Source organism: Bidens hawaiensis, unplaced genomic scaffold, assembly GCF_021521415.1.
Source record: "Bidens hawaiensis isolate Kalapana, Puna unplaced genomic scaffold, B.hawaiensis_p1.1 tig00006171_1, whole genome shotgun sequence".
NCBI classification, from domain to species: Eukaryota; Viridiplantae; Streptophyta; class Magnoliopsida; order Asterales; family Asteraceae; genus Bidens; species Bidens hawaiensis.
In genome coordinates this window covers 1,237,103-1,257,916 of record NW_027491409.1, presented here as the reverse complement: position 1 = coordinate 1,257,916, position 20,814 = coordinate 1,237,103, and the positions used below count along the sequence as shown (strand labels likewise).

The 20,814-nt window shown below is 37.2% G+C and overlaps 1 protein-coding gene across 1 annotated transcript; it reads left to right on the top strand.

Annotated features, from left to right (window-relative positions):
- Nucleotides 1-7,179: 7,179 nt before the first annotated feature.
- Nucleotides 7,180-12,792, top strand: LOC143631638 (inactive TPR repeat-containing thioredoxin TTL3-like). The gene is made up of 6 exons (XM_077100337.1): nucleotides 7,180-8,208; nucleotides 8,866-9,058; nucleotides 9,130-9,314; nucleotides 10,035-10,368; nucleotides 10,789-10,954; nucleotides 12,444-12,792. Exons 1-6 carry the CDS (start codon nucleotides 7,364-7,366, stop codon nucleotides 12,479-12,481), a joined length of 1,761 nt encoding a protein of 586 aa, XP_076956452.1. The 5' UTR covers nucleotides 7,180-7,363; the 3' UTR covers nucleotides 12,482-12,792.
- Nucleotides 12,793-20,814: the final 8,022 nt, after the last annotated feature.

Sequence of the window (20,814 nt, the reverse complement as noted above, 5' to 3'; positions counted from 1 at the left end):
GTGGTGATCCAAGGTCGCGTATGCATGGCGGCTGAAAGTTGAGCGCGCAGGCATGGCGGGAGTTGAGCGCGCATGCATGGCGGGAGTTGAGCGCGCATGCACGGCGGAGAGTTGAGCGCGCATGCATGGCGGGAGTTGAGCGCGCATGCACGGCGGAGAGTTGAGCGCGCATGCACGGCGGAGAGTTGAGCGCGCATGCATGGCGGGAGTTGAGCGTGCATGCATGGCGGGAGTTGCGTGCGCCTGCATGGCGTTAGAGTCTTGACCCTCAGCACTGTGCATGCATGGCGTCGGGGTGTTCCTCCGATGCGGCGCATGCATGGCCGGGAGAGTTCTTCCGCAACGCACTTGCTATGACGTCGGAGTGATCCGTGAGTGCGCATGCATGGCGGCGGAGTGTTGGTCCGCGGGCGCATGCATGGCGACGGAGTGATGACTCGCGGGCGCGTGTGCACGGCAGTGGAGTCTTTTGCATAAAACCAAGGTATGGAGTCGTCTTCCCACTTGAACAGCGATGCTGATGCAAGAAACCAAATTTTTGGAGGTGCCCATCCATAATGACGCGGTGTTGTTCCGCGACGGCACCCACGCATGTGGCGCAGTGTTCTTTTGTGACGTGATTGCGTAGTGGTGATCCGCAAGTATGATGGCGGTGTGTTGTGAAAATGAGTAAAGGACTTAGAATATATTTTCTTGCCTGCCTCCAACTGTGGAGGTGGTGTGGTATTTATAGTATTAGGGTTTCCAATGATTGGGCTCAGACCTAATTAGGGCCTTTTTGGCCTCCTCCTATTGCTTCGCACCACGTGTACTTAGGACACCTGGTGCTTTTTCATTGATTATTCTCTGACCAAGGTATTTCACCCGACCCATGTGCCATCACGTGGTGGCACATGGGCTTTGCTGAGTTGTCCACCCTTCAGTGGCAGCTGTCAATATCAGCACATCCTTTATTCCTTAAAAGATACCTTCTGGAAGGTTGTCTGATGAGTACAATCATGGTTGTCCTTATCCTGATTTGGATTAGACTATTGTCTCATTTGTTGTGTGTCGCTTACGCGCGGCCTTTATGCGCCTATCCCGGGGATGCGCAAGGTCTTCTCTTTATTCTTACGCGCAGATGTGATATGCGCCACGCGCTGATGTTTCATGCGCAGATGTGATATGCGTGAGCATATGTGATATGCGTGAGCATATGTGATATGCGCCATGCGCAGATGTGATATGCGCGAGCATATGTGATGCGTGAGCATATGTGATATGCGCGAGCATATGTGATATGCGCGAGCATATGTGATGCGTGAGCATATGTGATATGCGTGAGCATGTGATATGTGCCACGCGCAGATGTAATATGCGTGAGCATATGTGATGCGTGAGCATATGTGATATGCGCCACGCGCATAGGTTTTGGCTTTGTGTCTTCATGACATCCTGATTTCAAGCCTCTTGTCTATATCTTGTGGGTTGACCCACCCCGCTCGATGTTAAGGCGGGTGCATACCCCTTCAAGCCCCTCCAGTCTAATGTGTGTCTTGTCTCACGCGAGCGAGGTAAGATAGATATTAGACTTAATAGTTTGCTTCTTTAATAGGGCTTGTTTTTTCTTTTTCTTTTCTTATACGCGCGTTGCGCGAAATTCCATCCCTTTGGTTAAAACGAATCGTCAATGCATGTGGTTGGTTGGTGTTGACATGCATCAGAGATGGAGACGTTATGTGTCAAACCTTTCGTGTGCTCGGCGCCAGCACGCATGCGTGATGGCGCGCTGCTGCTTCATAGCGGTGAAACTCATGCATGGTGGCATGCATCATGGCGGCCAGATGGTTACCCGCGGTGGCGTGTACGCGTGGTGGCGCAATGACATTACGCGGTGGTGAGGTTCACTCATGGTGGCGCAATGACATTGACGAAATGTTAATCCGCGACTGTGCGCGTGTATGGTGGAAATGTATTGAACCGCGGTGGCGCATGCGTGGTGGCGATGTACTGAACCGCGGTGGCGCATGCGTGGTGGTGATGTATTGAATCGCGGTGGCGCATGCGTGATAGCGGTGCATCGAACCGCGGTGGCGCATGCGTGTGCTTGTTGAATATAAGATATGCTTACACATTGAAACTTGAACAAGGTTGTAAGGAAATTATTTTTGCTTAATCCTTAACAGTTGTCATATTTCAAGTTATTTTGCGATATTCTGAGTATGCTGACACGTGTCTTGGCCTTTCCTTGTTCCTCTTTTGCGCGACGTTATCGTGCATTTATTATAGGGAATTATGAATGAGTTTTTTAGCCTTTACGTGTCAGTATGTGTTACTCTGCCTATATCCATTATAATCCCATGCGCGGCCCCGACCTGAGACCTTAACAACTATGCTTTGGCATGTGTTTTGCCTTAGTTGTGCTTAGGTATTTTTATGATCCAGCTGCGCAATGCGTATGATGGATGCTATGAGTAATTTGAGCTAAGGCTCATATTATTGGGCTAAGGCCCTGACGTTTTAGAGTTAAAACTCGTTAACACATCTGAGCTTGAAGCTCGCGCATGTATGTTTTACTTCGTTTTATTTTTAGTTTGATGTCAATAAAATGTTGTCATATTGCTCAAAATTAATAAAGGGAAGTGTGAAACATGTATGCAAAATCAAAATCAAGCTCGCACATGCAAGGCGGCGGAGTCGTGACTCGCGGGCGCGCATGCATGCCGAGAGTTGAGCGCGCATGCATGGCGGGAGTTGAGTGCACATGCATGGCGTTGGAATCTTTCATAGGTGGTGGAATGTTGATCCGCTGGCGCATGCATGGCAGCGGAATCTTGATCCTTGGTAATGCGCATGCATGGAGGCGGAGTGGTGACTCGTGGGCGCACATGCATGGTGGCGAAGTCTTGATCTTCGGCACTGCGCATGCATGGAAGCGGAGACTTGATCTCCGGTAGCGCGCATGCATGGTAGCAGAATCTTGATCCTCCACATTGCCCTTGCATGGTGGCGGAGTGGTGACTCACGGGCGCGCATGCATGGCGGTGAAGTCTTCTGCGCAAAAGCAAAGGCCTGGAGTCGTCTTCCGACCCGCATGGTGGGTTTTTGCGAACGCGCATGCATGGCGGAGGAGTCTTCTGCGCCAAAGGCATGGAGTCGTCTTCCAACCCACATGTTGGTTTCCGCGGGAGCGCATGCATGGCTGCGGAGTGAGGATCCGCGGGCACGCGTGCATGGCGGCGGAAGTCTTGTAATTTTTGGATCTACAAATTGAGAGTTAGATCTGTAATTTTTAAACCTAAAATCCAGATCTGTAACCTAGATCTAGATCTGTAAACCAGATCTAGATAGATCTGAAGCTCGGAGTGGAGAGAATTTAAAACCATCACAGATCCGGAGGCTTGATCATCCGAATCAGGTAATTTTCTTTTTTGGATCTACAAATCTTTTTCAGCTTCATTTTTGCACAGATCTGGAAGCATCTTTTAGATCTATGGATCTTTTTGAGCTTTAATAGAACAAATCTTGAAGCATCTTTCTGTAAACTTTCAGATCTGGATTTTTCTTGGGAGAGATCTGAGAACCGAGACGAAAATCGAAAGGTAGCTCGTTGCCGTCCAACGGATGGCGCCAATGTCGGAACATGAAATGAATCTGACCTGATCCATGACGATGTTCCCCGGTCTTCGAGATGAACGAACCACGTCTCGATCTTCTTCTCCGGCTAGCTTGAGATCTGCAATGGCTTTTTGGGGGTGTGGAGGTGACTGCTAAGAAATCTCCAGGATCTCTTGTTTACAGACACAAAAATGGTATGATGGCAGCTCTTATTGAGAACCTCCCCCTTAATAAGGAGGTGGAGACCTCCTTATATAGAGAGCCTCATGGCCACCATCATGGTACCCTAATGGGCCTAGCCCAGTTAGGGTTACCTCCACAAAACCCCCTCAGCCCAATAATATTGTATTAGTCCATATAATAAAATAAGCCAAACATAATAAATTAAGATTGTAAGCCGGGTTTAGTACCATACCCCTACACACGTAAAGTGAAACCATGTATTGGTGAACACCTAAATAAATTCAGCGTAATGCATATTAGTATTTTGTATGTCTAACTCATTTTAAATGCTCATTTTTCGTTCAAACGAATGTTTGGTGAGGATAATAACCCATACTTATAATATGGAGCAATTTAGCGTCTAATTCAGCAATTTCATCACTAAAAACGTCAAAAAAATAAAATAAATGGATGTATGAAATATATACGATATAGAGTACATCAAATTTTATTCTTTTTTTAAAGGACCAGTAAAAGAAATTTACTAATAAAGAAGACGACGACTATTTTACTTAAATGATTATAAAAATAAATGTGTTAAAAAAGAGACAACTCGGTTTTTGTTCTTCAATTTAAATTGCAGACAAGCTATGGGATGGAAAAAAAGTGAACACATTAGAGACATCTTCTGTAGTTTTCTTTTTCTAAGAATAAAAAACCAAAAGAAGAAGAAAAATGCTAGAAATCAAGTTTTAAGCCAACGAAGATGCATGACCATAAAAAAATTGTATCGTCTAAAGTTATACGTTGAACCCCTTGAATTTTTCAAACCATGTGTTATACTCACTTGGCATCCCACTCTAGCGCATGTCACCATTGTGGTTTTCGTCCTTCCCCACTCCCAGTCCCTTCCATTGCATCTCCGTCGACTTCTGCTCCAATCCCACCCCACAACAATGGTCCATGTCAGTCTCTTCCCCACTAATATAACACCTTGACTCAAAAATGTTTTAAAGCCAAATGTAGAGTAGTATAAATTAGTACTGAGCTTGTGTTAAATGATAAGCAATCACATTATCAAACCTTAATTATGAACACCTTTCTTAGGCTGAGGGGTGTGGAGCGCTAGAAAGGGCGCAAGAGGGCAGCCGCTCGCGCCCCGGGGCGCGAGCACCACACCACCGAGGCGCGAGAGGGGCGCGAGCGCGGAAAAAGAGGCAGGCGCAAGGGGGTTCGCGGGACCTGTGTGGCGTTAGGGCTTGGGGAATGGTGAAAAAGAGCCGTTGGTCACCTTTTATTGAGCCGTTGGCTCTTTAATTTTTAAAAAAAAAAAAATTTTCTACTCCTATATATTACCCATTTTATACAACACTAACACAACTTCAAAAAAACCCAAACTTACCCATTTCTTTATACAACACTTCCTATATATTACCCATTTCTTTCAAACTTTTTTAAAAAAACCTTTACAAAATCCTATATAATACCCCTAAATCAACCCATTTTTACCATATCAAACACAACTTCAATCTCCAAACAACCCATCGTCCCAATTTTTTTTTTAAAAATAATGTCGTCGTACTCGTCTGATTCCGACTCCTCCGAAGAGGATGATTTGCTTCTTCATGTAGGGGGAGTTTTGACCGCAACCGTGGTCAATCTCTTGCAAAATCAAGCCCATCAACCCCGACTCCCGAGGGTTAGAGCACCACCTCGTGATCGTGATCGATCGGGTGCTAACGATACTTTGATGAGGCATTATTTTAGCCCTCAACCGGTATACGCGGAGTCGGATTTTCGAACTCGTTTTCGAATGAGCAGGCAATTGTTCACGCGTATAGCGAGTGATTTAGAGGCACGGTATCCCTTTTTTCAACAAAGGGAGGATGCTAGGGGTCTTCCCGGTTTTACCCCTCTTCAAAAATGCACGGCTGCTATCCGTCAATTAGCGTACGGCATCTCGTCGGACGCTTTGGATGAGTATTTACAGATGTCGAAAAGGGTTGCACGTGAATCCCTTCATTTTTTCTGCCAAGGTAAAAAACATTAATTTTACTTTTTATTAAATATTTATTACATTTTGTAATATATATTGTACGTAGGAGTCATATCGACTTACGCTCGGAGATATCTGCGTAAACCTACAATGTATGACATCCAACGCATATATGAGGTGCACGCAGAAAAACATGGTTTTCCTGGGATGCTAGGGAGCATCGATTGTACGCATGTTGGATGGGCTATGTGTCCAACGGCCTGGCGAGGTCAGTTCCACCGTGGTGATCATGAAGGGCCGACCCTCATACTTGAGGCGGCGGTTTCACAGGATCTTTGGTTTTGGCATGCTTTTTTTGGTGTTGCTGGGTCAAATAACGACCTTAATGTTATCGATCAGTCACATTTGATCAACGACCTTATCGACGGGGTTGAACCACCTCAATCTTTTCTTGCAAATGAAGAACTCTTCAAGTACGGGTACTATCTGGTCGATGGTATTTACAACGAATGGGCTGTGTTAGTTCAAGCTTTTACAGATCCAGTCGCCGACAAACGGAAGTATTTTACGAAGAAGCAAGAGTCTGCTAGAAAAGATATTGAAAGAGCTTTTGGAGCTATAAAAAAACAATATTATGTTCTGGCGAACCCGATACGTTATTGGACTCGGGAGAGGATAATGGACGTCGTCTACACGTATCTTATCCTACACAACATGATGTTAGAAGACGAGGGCAAAGCTATATGCCAAAACTACCAAGGTGACATTCCGCCACAACCGTCCACAATCAGTGATCAACAAAAACTTCATAACATAGCAAATATCAAGAGCCGTGAGATACACGGGGATCTTCGACATGAGTTGGTTGAACATTTGTGGGCGAGGCGACCAGATGATCTTGTATTAGATTAGTTTTATTATTAAATATTATTGTTTGTTTAATTTTTAGTATGTTTTTTTTTATTATGAATTTTCAAAAAAAAGTGTGTTTTTTTAAATAATTTTTGAGTTTTTTTAATAATACGTTTTTTTAATACATTTATAAAAAAATAAAAAAAAAACCGCTCGCGCCCCCTCTCGCGCCCCTCCACACCATGTCCCGGGGCGCGAGCACCACTACCAACACCCATCTTATCAAGTTTCTCTCTCTGCCACACGTCACAATATTATTGGCTGACGCCCCCACTCGCGCCCCCCACACCCCTCAGCCTTAATCTTAAATTAAATTAAATTAAATTAAATCCTATAGTAATTAATTTGCTCATAATAATAATAATAATAATGATAAATAAATTTGAAAACCATTGGACGGCTATGATGAGGTGTGTTGTTGTTAATATTATTCCAGCTGATGCCAGTTATGGAGAGTGGATCACAATAATAATAATAACAGTAATATTAATTAATAATAATAATAATTTACAGAATACAATAAATACATCACGAGATCCCCATCTTTATCTTCTTCTTCTTCTCCTTTTCTCACTCTGTAAATCCATCTCCTCAAATCCTCCATTTTCACACCAAATTCACACACATTACTTCAACTCCAGCACCATACACACAAACCCACTTCTTGGATTCACCCAATTGCTTCAGATTTCAGAAATGGAGCACGCACACAAGGTGTTCGACGACATGCCTGTGAGAAATGAAGCTTCTTTTCTTGACCAGAACAAGCCTGATTTCAAAGAACTCGATCTGGGTCTCGGCAGAACATCCAACCGATCTCATTCCGGCGAGCTTAATGCTACTACTAGCATACCCAATTTCACCTCGCCGGATAAGCTCCGATCTGCTAATCGGAAACTGGGTCACCGGAGATCGTACTCCACCGGAGCTCCGTTGATATACTCCGGCAGTGGCTCAGTCACCGGAACTGTTAATACCACCAGTACCAGCAGCTCTACTACCACCGGAAACAGTTCAGTCAACAGCGCCGGTGGCGGTGTCTCCGTCGCCGGCGCCGGCGGTGGTTCAGTCAACTCTCCGGCGACGAATCTATACCCTACCGGAAACATATGCCCGTCGGGTAAAATCTTGAAATCGAATATGAATACCCGGAACCCGGCGACCCGAACTGAGAAACTAGGGTTAGGAATGGGAACTGGGAATTATGGTCATGGGAGTATAATTAAAGGTGGGGTGAAGTCAACGGAGTCAACTGTGGAAATTGGGATGATAATTAAGAAGGCAATGATTAGTCATGATGTGGAAGAGGTTAAAAATGCTGGGAATGAGTTGTACAAAAGAGGGAATTTTGTTGAGGCTTTGTCGTTGTACGATCGGGCGATTTCGATCTCCCCGGAGAATGCGGCTTGTCGGAGTAATAGGGCGGCTGCGTTGACCATGTTGGGGCGGTTAGGGGAGGCTGTTAGGGAGTGTGAGGAGGCGGTGAGGTTGAACCCGGGGTTTCTAAGAGCTCATCAACGATTAGCGTCTCTTTATCTCCGGTAAATTCCTGAAACCGTGATTTAATCGTTTAAATGTTTTCGATTTCGTGTATGAATGATTTGTGTTTTTGAGTGTGTATAGATTTGTCGGTTTAGGCCTTAGGGGAGCGTATAGGCTTGGTTTTAAATGCGTGATGCGCTCTGATGCGTTTGATCATATAGCCGATGCATGATGCGCACGCACGCATAAAAAGTGAGAGATTGAAATAAATAAATTCAAAAAGAAACCAAAATAAGTCTTGTAATTCTATGTGTACAAGTAGTCTATGCAATCAGAACAAGTAATCTATGCGTGAACTCACTTTAACTCAGAAATGCGCGCATCAGACTGCATTGCGCGATTTAGAGCGCGTCATCCTCGCATCATGGAATCTCAGCGCATCACACATTATGCGATCCTAGTGTGCGCATTTTAAAATACCAAGCATATAGGTACATGCATTGAGGTTAGTGCTTGTTTTCCTGTCTTTTTGGTATTTTATTTGTGGTTACTTATCAATGTAGGTTCGCAGTAGTTTACAACTTCTATTATTAGTATTTAGTGCTTGTATGGTTGTTTGCTGATTCTCTTAGCTACATTTTATGTTATCTGAAAATTTTCTATGTTATATTGTCCCTAAATAGTTGGAAATTGATGATCATAATCATAATTAACAGGTTAGGACAGGTGGACCGCGCGTATCACCATCTTTCTCACAGTCAACATAACGATATGACTGAGTTGCAAAAGCTACAAACTTTGGAAAAACATATTAACCGGTGTTCGGATGCTAGAAAGATCGGCGATTGGAAAGGGGTGCTTAGAGAATGTGAAGCAGCCATGTTAACTGGAGCCGTGTCATCTCCACAAGTACTCATTTAAATATCTTTTAAATCATTATTTTTTATAGTCTAATCAATGGTTTAAATTAATATCCACAGGTAATCGCTTGCAAGGCGGAAGCATTCTTGAAGCTTCATCAACTTGAAGACGCGGATTCTATTATTGTTGAGTTGCCAAAAATAGAACCTTTTCCCACCACATGTTCTAAAGTCAAGTTTTTTGGAATGTTATGTGAAGTGTATGTGTTTTACGTTCGAGCTCATGTTGACATGGCGTTTGGAAGGTTAGGTTTATTGGAATTCTTATGTGTTTTTCTTTGGTAATAGTTGTAAAAAAGTAACAGATTTTTATCAGGGGTGTAAATGAGCCGGGCTGAGCCCAGCTTGGCTCCTTTTGACTTACGAGAGCTTGAACTCGGCTTGTTTTGACTTACTGGGAGCTCAAGCTCGGGTCGTGAGTCGTGAGTCGTTTTTTCAAGCTCGAGATCGACAAATTTATTATTTATTAAATAATTTATTAAATACAACTTTTATATTTAACATAATATATATTATTTAGTTATTATTATCTTAATTTTATGTAAGATAAAGATAATTATTTAAATATATATTTAACACATTAATAAATAATAAGTATTTTAAATAATAGTCTCGTTCAACTTACGAGAGATTGGCTCGGCTCGGCTCAGCTCATTTATTATTTATTTATATACATTTTGATTATTTTTATATGTATTTCTAACTGTAACTTGTATATATGACATAATGTTATATAATTATTTTTATCATAATCATAAATGCTATTATATAAATAAATGGTTAATCCACTAAATAAATATCATATAAATAAAAGGCTCGTTTAGGCTCGCGTTGAAGCTCTGTCTTAGGCTCGCTTATCAAACAAGCTTATTTTAAAAAGCTTGAGCTTGTTTAAGCCTGGCTCGATTCGAGCTTTTAACGATCCTTTATTGATTAAAAAAACTGTTTTATAATGTTGATGGCAGGTTTGAAACAGCAACTGCATTTGCAGAAAAGGCTAGTTTGATTGATTTTACAAACACCGAAGTCGGAACGTTAATTAAACACGTTAAATTAATAAACCGAGCACGTGCTCAAGGCAAAGATCTTTTCAACTCGGGTAGATTTTCCGAGGCTTGTGCTGCGTATGGTGACGGGCTTAAATACAACTTGTCAAACTCGGTTCTTTACTGTAACCGTGCGGTTTGTTGGTCAAAGCTCGGGTTGTGGGAAAAATCTGTTGAAGATTGTAATCTTGCCCTTAACATCCATCCAAATTACACAAAAGCCCTTATGAGGAGAGCTGTCTCAAATGCAAAGGTGATTAGGGTCATTTTTGTAATTAGTACCTCGTTTAGATTAGGGTCATTTTGGTAATTAGTACTTCGTCGAAAATTAGTGTAAGACCAAAATGCGTTTTAAAAAAAAATTACTTTGGTTCAATATAATGTGTTACATATGATTTCAAAAATTAAATTGTTAGAATAATGATTTAAGTTTCTTAATACAAAGGTATACGAGGTTGTATGCACTAAAATTTAGTGCATGCAATGGGCTTGGTTTTGAGTTTTTCAGTCTTTACCATTTAAACGTTTTTACTCAACCCTCTTGGTCTTGACACAGTTTATATAATCCAAAAAAAATTGTAAATTGCCATTTCTATTTTTTATTGGATTATTCCTATATAATATGTTTTTTATTAACTTAATTCTGGAAAATATTGTTTTCTTGGATTTGTAGCTTGAGCGATGGGGCGAAGCCGTGAGAGACTATGAAATTTTGAGTAAAGAACTTCCAGGCGACAATGAGGTGGCAGAATCATTATCTCGGGCCCGCGAAGCATTAAGATTGGCCCGAGGAGAATCTTGTGGCGTTAATCGTGTTAAAACTTCGACGCATTCAACTGGTAACTTTTTTGAACCTTTGATTTTAATAAATATATAGTGTGCATAGTAGAATTACAAAAATAATCATAGTATGTATTGAGTGTTAGTTGTATTTAGTTATAATTAGGGTTTTATCCCATGTAGTTGGTTAAAGCCCATGGGCCTTTTATGGGTTGAAAGCTAGGGTTTGTTTGTGTATAAATAGATGTAGTTGTCTTTGTATTATTCACACTTTCAAGTAATAAACATTACTTTCATTACAACCATCTTATTCTTTACATTGAGAAATTGGTTTATGAGATTTTTGTGCATGTGAAGATAGTTCAGTTTACTTTTAACTCGTTTGACCATTGACCCGTTGACCTTTTGATTAATCTTTTAGTTTAACCTATTTGTCTTTAAAGATAAAAACATAGCACCTGTTGACCCATTTGTATATTAATGGGTTGATAATTCTTGTTTTATACTCAACATTAAGCGCTTAAACGAACCAAACGTTCAGTGAACTATGCGTGAATCGTTTAGCGGGAAGTTCGTTTATGTTCGTATATTTAGTACATGAGTGATCATGAACAAGTTTTTTTTAGTTCATTCAATTAAACACACCAACTTGAACACATATCTACTTTGTTCATCTATGTTCGTTCGTTTACGGTCATTTATGTTCGTTAGTTTACGTTTGTTTAAATTCATTTATTTACATGATCTAATTATTTTAGGCTCAACATCTTTATGTTCATGTTTACTTTTAACCGGTGTTTGCTTAGTTATGTTCATTTATCTATATTCAGTTTTGTTTGTTTGTTTACGTTCTTGAACCGTTCATTTATACTATTAACTAACGAACACAAACGAACACGAACACACGTATTTTCTTAACGAACAAACAAGATAACCTCGTTCATTTAATTGTTGATGTTCGATCGTTTGTTTGGTTAAATCTAAATTGATGAACACGAGCATGCTCCGTTTGTGCTCGCTCGTTTACGTTTGTGAACCATTCGTTTATACTATTAACGAATGAAAATAAATGAGCACGACCACGCTTATTTTCTTAACAAAAAAAAAAGCAAAACCTCGTTTGTTTAATTCTCCGGGTTTGCTTGTTTAGTTAAAGTTAAATGATCAAACACGAATGTGCTCCGTATGCGTTTGTTCTTTTACGTTCGTGAACCGTTTGTTTATACTATTAACGAATAACAAACAGAAACATATATATATTCCTAATGAACGAACAAGAAAGCCTCATTCGTTTAATTGTTCGTGTTCAATCGTTTGTTCGGTTAAAGTTAAATGAACTTCTAGAGGTCAAATATACCGATTTTCACCTTAAACTTTTACCAAATTTCTGTATGTGTGACATCTTTGCCCCTGCATAAAAAACCTAAACACAACTATTGCTTACTTGGAAAATCTTGCTGCTAAATCTATACCAAATCTAGATTACGAAATATAACATTGGACCTAAAAAGTCAAACTGTGTTAATTTTTTTTTTTTGCATGAAGCAGAGCTTACTCCTAGAAGTATCAAGAGCCAGAACCATTGAGGTCAATCCACATGGCGACTCTCGTGGGCCCCACATACGCCAGCATGGCAAATTTTCGATAACCGAATGTTCTCAAGCACAAAAACCGTTTGATGAACAGATTGGCTTGTTTAAAAGTTTCAAGTACCAGTGTTACCTACCCTTGATATCAAAAAGGGATCAAAATCAGTTTACTTGAAACAAATTCATATATAATGATTTTTTATTTTAGTACAAAAAATTTGTGGAAAGTTGAATATTGTGATTATTTATTTTTATTCTTTGTTTCTATTGACCTCAGTTGCATTGGAGCTATTTATTTTTTAATGAAGAAAAGACTGAATTATGTGAGATCCTATTATATTACTTTCTCTTAATTTACCTTTTCTGTTTTTAGTTTTTATTTAATTTATTTTATCTATTTTGTCTTAACAGTTTTATTAACGAGAGTACTTTTAAGTCACCTAGAAAAATATGTATTTCATGAGGATGCCATTCATCTAAGCTAAATGCAAAACACTTAAAACTATGCTGTTTTGTTTAATTAACTTAAAGCTATGCGGTTCTGATTAATTGGATTCAAACTACCTAAACCAAAAAGAAATTGAAAAAAAAAACAAAATAGTCTAGAGAAATTTATAATAGAGATGGCCTGCTAAAATTAAGTTTAAATTTTTAATAAAATATCGATCCTATATGTTCAATTTATGTTTTTGGAGTATTAATGTTAAGATCTAAGTTAGAACTTAGAAGCATGCTATGAGAACATGACTCCAACCCACCCCAGCTGTCCTATAATTTAGGAGCATGCCCACCACAATTACACCAATTCAAATCCCACATATTTCCAAAACAAATTCCACCGCCCAACTTTTAATTTTATTCATTTTTCTCTTATAAATAATTTATTTAACATATCAAGTCACTCATTTGTTTGTTAAAAATATTTATTTGCCAATAGATAATCTAATTTTTTTAAACATCAGGGTATAAATTTTAACGAAAACAAATTTGTTTTCAAAAATAAAATAAAATTTTGATATCATGAACAAAGTTGACACGTGTTTGAACCGGTAAATTTGGTGAAATATATTTACGTTTTTCAAACTACCCAACGACAATGAGTACCCTTTTTTATTAAAAGAATTAAGTTTATAAATATTATTACTTTTTTATTTAAAAAATGTGAGAAGCATATTGATAAGTATTTCCTTGAGATGCCGTTAAAAGAAAAGTATTTCCTTGATATAGTGAAGAGAAAGAGGGAGAGAGGGAGGGAACCCGGTTCAAACACGTGAACCTGAACACTATCCAGATATATATTGTGACATCAACCCTAACACGTAGTCATGTTTATATCATGTTTTAGTAATGTCAGGAATTGCTAACCCTATATATGAAAGGAAAATTGGTTTTAAATAATTCAAACTATGCCATATTGGTAAATATGTCCCAATTTTACACTTGTCTGCTGACAGTACCAACTATTTGTGTATTTGTTTTTAATGAGCCGCGACTAATGGATGTTAACTCCGTTAGTCTTTGTCTGACGTGGCCATCCCAGTTAGCAAAAACTTGATTACGTGGAACCTTACGTGGCGGCTAACTGTGTCCACCACTAAACCCATCATCTTCAACCTAATACTCTTTACAACCACCACAACACCACCAGTCCACCAACCCTGCAACCATCGCCGAAACCCCGACCACCACCATGCCCATCCACAGCAACCACCACTGGAACCCACCATCTGCAACTGGCCATCTTTCGGCCATCTTCTCCGACCCCACAACTTGCCGAAGTTCTGCCCTAATATTGCCGGAGTTCACAAAACCCATATCTGCGTGAGTCTGAATCTGAATAGATCGTATGCTACTGAATCTGAAGTCCGAAATCAGATTACCTTCATATTTCCTCCTACAATCAAAATAATTCTGTTGCACCAACCTCTCCATCAATTGAATCCACACGGGCCACGGATGGACCAACTCTACTTCCTTACCCAGCAACCCCTTCTCCTTACTTTCCAAAACCCGAACCTCATCGGGTGGTTGTTTTTTCTTTCTTTGACTCGCGCCAAGCGCAAATTTGTTGGAGGGTTTGGTCTTTTTGGGCTCGGTGTTTCTCGATGGCATCGATTTGGTCGAAAACAAAGCTCATGCGGGATGAAAGGGAAGCGGGTTTTGGGTTTGGTTCGGTGGAATTGGATGAAAATGGGGTTTTGGTGAGTCTGGTGATGAAGAGATTAGGGTTTATGGGTATGAAGCGATGGGAACGGAGAATGTGAGATAGACCCATTTGGGTTTCTGTAAAAATAAAAATAAAATAAAATGGGAGCTTTTTACAAGTTAAACCTCCATGGTTGAGTTTGATGATGAAGAAGAAGAAGCTTAAAATACACAGTCAGCCGTCACGTAAGGTTCCATGTAATCAAGTTTTTGCCAACTGGGATGGCCACGTCAAACAAAGACTAACGGAGCTAACATCCGTTAGTCGCGGCCCGTTGAAAACAAATACATAAATAGTTGGTACTGCCAGTAGACAAATGTAAAGTTGAGACTGATATTTACCAATAGGGCATAGTTTGGATTATTTAAAACCAATTTTCCTATATAAATGAATAACTAGGTTATTCATATATAATTTATAGATTTTAGAATGTGTAGTTACTTATCTAACTTATATATATATATATATACTAGTTTTAGAGCCCGTGTAGCACACGTGATTATCCAAATTATAAAATTACAAGTAAAGAAAATAATTACATGACATAATATAAAAAAATGTATTACATCTATGCGTGTGTCTATACTATGTATATATATAAACTGATTTTATTTATATCACAAAATGATTTTTTAAATAAACTTAATAAAAAAAGGCACGTTCAAAAATGTACCCGAGAACGCTCCTTTTATTAAAACTTACAATGTGAGTATCATATTATCATATATGTATAATTGAAATAATACAGAAAGGAGACTTCTCATACAATAGTAGTTCTGACCATTCAGCATAAATACTGAAGGTGTGTTACCTTTATTGATATAATTATGAATTTGCAACCCATAGAAGGAAATGAGAACATTAGATTATAACGACGCTTGTTCTTCAAAAACTATGTTTTTTCTAAGATAAACCATGAAAAAGATTTTGATAAGTTTGACAACATAAAAAATTACATGTTAACCAATTTAATTTTGTGAATATTTTGCTTCATTTTAGCATAGTGTTGCATGTCATACTTCCATACAACGTTCTGATCACTATTGAAGGAAAAATTAATGCCGACACAAATGTTTCAAATTTGATACAAGTTAGAAGCATTGATTGGCCCGAGTGTAGCATGTTGTAAGCGTTCACAATCTACTCTTAAAATTTTAATAGTTGATGGAAAAATAGTCAATTTACCAAATCCCGAACCTTTTGATTTTTTTTTTCAAAAATGTTCTTGAAAATAAATTTGAAACCCAAGTCATGTTTAAAATTCTAGCTTTTATCCGTTTGACATTTCAAGTCAACACTTTGAACCCGTAACAAATTTGATGATAAATCTATTTGCATTCTCAAACTTTAAAATACATAAAGTTTTCATTTTTTTGACCAATAACAAATTTTTATCCAGATGTAGTTAACATGTACAAAACAATCTATTTATCAATTTTTTTACTGTAAAACCCAAATTTATGTTCCACAAAACCCGAAACAATCATTGATAAAAAAACAAAGAAATTAAATATGATAAAATTTGTTATATATGAATATGATTGATTTTAAAAAAATGGATCAAATTTTTAGCATGGATTTATGATTTAATAATTAAAAGAAATTACTTTCTAAAATGAAAGCATGTTCGAGTTTTGTTTTTCTTTATAATCTTCAACAATATACATAGTAAAATATTTAATGATAACATTTGAAATTATATATTATTTTCAATCTTTAACAAACATGGTTTGTTAATTGGATTTCCCCAAGTATTTTGGAATCTATAGTAAAATGATATGTTAATATATGTTTTTATAAAAATGTATAAATATAATATAAATAAAATGTGAAAAGAAAGTGAATATGGACATGTATCAAGGTCAATTAAGATCTTCGTTTTTGGAGGGAAAAAAGTTGTGAGGCTTAACCATAAACTGACACGTGATTATTTTTCTTTATTAGAATATAGGTAGATAGATTTAATTGCATACCATAAAATCAAATGTGTCGGTCACACATCGCTTCCCATCCATTCTAAAGCCGTTTCTCCCCATTGCCTCTCCCCGTCACCTCCGCATCCTCGCTACGTCCATCGTATTCTGTCAAAAAACACCCATAAATCCTTATACATACGCATCGCTTCCGTGATATGTCAAGGCTTCCACAAATAGCGCTGATGATGTCGACCTCAGAAACAGAGTAATAATAGCGATTGTAAGATGAAGATTTGGAGCATAATAGCCTTTGGGAATTGGTTTGTAAGGTTTCCGGATGGAAGGCTTTTCAATAATTTGATATGCTTTTCACAAAGAACACATGCCCTTTTTGCAGGTTGAAGATTGAAATGCCCTCATCAATTCAAATGAACGGTGTCATGCCAAAGGTTAGTGTTGTACGGGCTTTTGTTGTTTTTTCATAATAAATTTCTATGTCAATCGCTAGTAAAATTGTTGCCATTGCTGTTAGGCTTTGGAGTAAATGGTGAGAATGGTGTTAGGGTATTCCTTAAATTAACTATAATAAAAGAATACTTTTTTCTATCTTTATGTTTAAAAACTTGAGCTCAAGTAAGAAAGTAAAAGCATTCTCATCCAACCCCTCTCATATTATGTGAGGAAGTGTTTTTATAATTTAGAGAGTCATTTAAGATGTTAGTGAAGAGTTTTTATATTTTAGAAAACGCAGTGATTTTTCTGTATATTTGAAAAACTACTGTTTACCCCCTAATATTTTTAATATATTTTGAAAGTGGTTGTGAGTGAAGGAAAAAAAAATAGTAATGATAAATGTATGAAAAAATATTATTTAATTGAAAATGAGAGAGAAAATGTAGTGTATTTTAGTGTAATTTTGAATTTAGGGATAGGGGTTGGATGAGAATGCTCTAAAAAAGGAAATTCTATTTAGAGCTAATTTTAAGCTTACGTGAAGGCCAAACGTAGTGGGCGAAATTGGGGAGGAACCCCCCCTCCCCCCCGGCGATAAGGGGCGGGGTGAAGTTGTCGCCGGAAAGAATGAAGAAATAATATTATTTTATTATTATGACCGTTGACAACGGTCAAAAATAAAAAAAATATTAAAACAATATATATATATATATATATATATATATATATATAGGGTTGGATCAAATACAAATGAAATTAACGTGCTAAATGTGAGAATCAAGTACAGTAATTATATATACAAGTAGAGTAATTATGTAATTACTCTATGATGTAATTACATAATTACTCTACTTGTATATATAATTACTCTATTTAATTCTCACGTTTAGCACGTTAATTTCATTTGTACGTTAACCTTCCCATATATATATATATATATATATATATATATATATATATATATATATATATATATATATATATATATATATATATATATATATATAAACATACACCTCTTCTCCATTTCATAAATAATTCATACCAAATTCTTCAAAAAATCTAGCAAAATGAATCCTAGAAACAACCCGAACCAACCGAATCCCGTGGAACTCACCACTACCATGACAGAAATCATCAAAAAACACGAAAAGTTTGCCGAGTAACTCAACGATACCATGAGAGAAACCAACAAACAACATGAAAAGATTTTCGCTATGATGAAATTGCGGGAAATGAGTAAAGAATACGAATCTCTCAAAGCGACCGGGTAACACAAAGAGGCTGCATTGTTGCAACGACGACGAGTTGAAAAAATGCGCGAATATTATGGATATTAGGTTTTTTTTGTTATGTTTTTTTTATTTTTAGTTATGTATTTTTTTTAGTTATGTATTCTTTTGTATTTCTTTTTAATTTTAATACATTTTTATTTTATTATTTAATTTTCTTGGTTTTTATTTGTTTAGTTTAATTATAAAAAGAAAATAATAAAAAAAGATACTTTGGGCCCAGTTTATAGCCCCTACACCATTACACCCCAAAAAACAAATTCTCATAACTTGCTGTGACTGGCGCCACGTGTTGCAATTCGCCCCAATTTGTAGTCACTCCACTACGCGTAGCCTAAGTAAACAATTTAGAATGGACAGGTTAGGGGTAACCATTCCCATCTTCACTATCACATTGGCGGATATACGAAGATTTGGATCCTGAATTGATTGTTGGATGATCTCCTCATATATCTTATGCTCTCATATACAAATATCTTATTAGTGTACGTATTTTCATTTTGAAATAGTTTATTATAAGTTCAGAAATTGAGGAGATCAGGGAAATTGAAGGTCGAGTAAACAGTCTTTCTTATTTATAAAACCAACGTTTTTATTATCACGTTTACTGTTGAACTTAAGTCAAACCTTGATGACGAAAGTGGAGATAGCTCAGTTTATAAAAGAGAGTTAAAACTGAGTCACAAAAGTACCAAAAAGAAGCAAAATCTATCCTTAACAGCTCATCGTGCCAAGAGTTAGCTTTTAGTATAGACGGGAAATGCTTGATGTGTGCATTAGATCCAATTTTTTAGTCAATGGTGCTTAGGTTTTGCTTGAATTGCAGCGCGGTTGTTTGTTGTCATGTTTCTCCTTTACAGGTAATAATACTCTTTTGGTTTAATTTTTATTCCTTAAAATTTCTTATGTTATTTATTACTTTCAGGTCACAAGATTGATTAGGAAAGGGGCACACAGGATAACACTAAGGGTCTGTTTGGTATAAGGTAATAGAATGAACGAGGGAATGGAATGGACAAAGGAATGAAATGAACAAAGGAATGAAATGAATCATTACTATTTCATTGTCTTGTTTGGTACCACATAGGAATGAAACGAATCATCACTTTATTAATTTTTTTAATTAAATAGTAAAGTATTCAATCATAATATTTTTTATCAATTAATAAAACGGTTGTAAGATAATGCGATATAGTAATAAAAGTATAATAACAATTATAATTTAATAAAATTTATACTATAATAAAATAATGATGGTGATAAATAGCAATAATAATAGGAGTAATAATAATAATAACAAAAATAATAATAATTTTGTTATTAATTATTATTATTATTATTATTATTATCATCATCATCATCATCATCATCATTATTGATCATTTTCCATTTTATTCCTAGATGGAATGAAAGAAAAAACACCTTTTGCTAAGGAATGAAAAATGTAATAGATGGAAGGGTTTGCATTCCTTAGGAATGTTTCATTCCATTAATGAATGATAACCAAACATGTTTTCTTTCATTCCTTTGGAATGAGTCATTTCATTCCACCTTTCATTACTTCATACCAAACACTACCTAAGTATTGGGGATGGTCTAAATGTTGTTGGAATGATTCAAGCAGACAAAAGATGAAACTAAACACATTTAAAAAAGTTAGTTTTAAACTTGTACTCATATTTGGAGGGTGTTATGTGTTTTATCTTCATTGTTACAGTACAAATATCATATTTATTAAGTCAGTTTTTCCTAAGGCTAAGGGTAGTGGGACTTGATCCACCCCCAAGTGATTGATGGTCGGGTATTTTGTATATATATTAGTGTATTAATTATGTAGTTTTATTGAATTCATGTGCAAATCAAAGTTTTATAGATTATAACTTTTGTAGTTTATTAAACAAAACTTTAACGAAATTAAATAAAACTTTAAACGTTGAGACAGCCAATGGTGAGGTAATTAAGATTTCTGAAACCTTAGAAAATGGAAAGATCTTATTAGCATGTTATGTCATTCCCATTCAATTATTACTCATGAACTTAGCCGGATTTGATATAGTTCTAGGTATGGACTGGTTATCCGATAATCATGCTCATATCATTTGCAATAAGAAAACCATAGAACTATAAGCTCTTGATAAACGAACAATACAAATTGTTGGTGACAAAGATGTTGGTCAAGTTAGCCTAATTTCCATGATTAAAGCTAACAGATGTCTAAACCAAGGTTGTGAAACCCTTAAACGATCTCAGATCTAAGGATTTGATTAACTATATAAACGGATCTAGTTCATATTTGCTATTGATTATATGTTATATGTATAAGTTATAGTATTAATTGTATATATGTGTATGTATAATATTAAGATGAAGCTTGAGAGAGGATCTGGACAAAGGTTCGATATATAAATCTCAAAACTTAAATTAACAGTGGACGAAACCACTATATATAGAAGATGGGTTAGT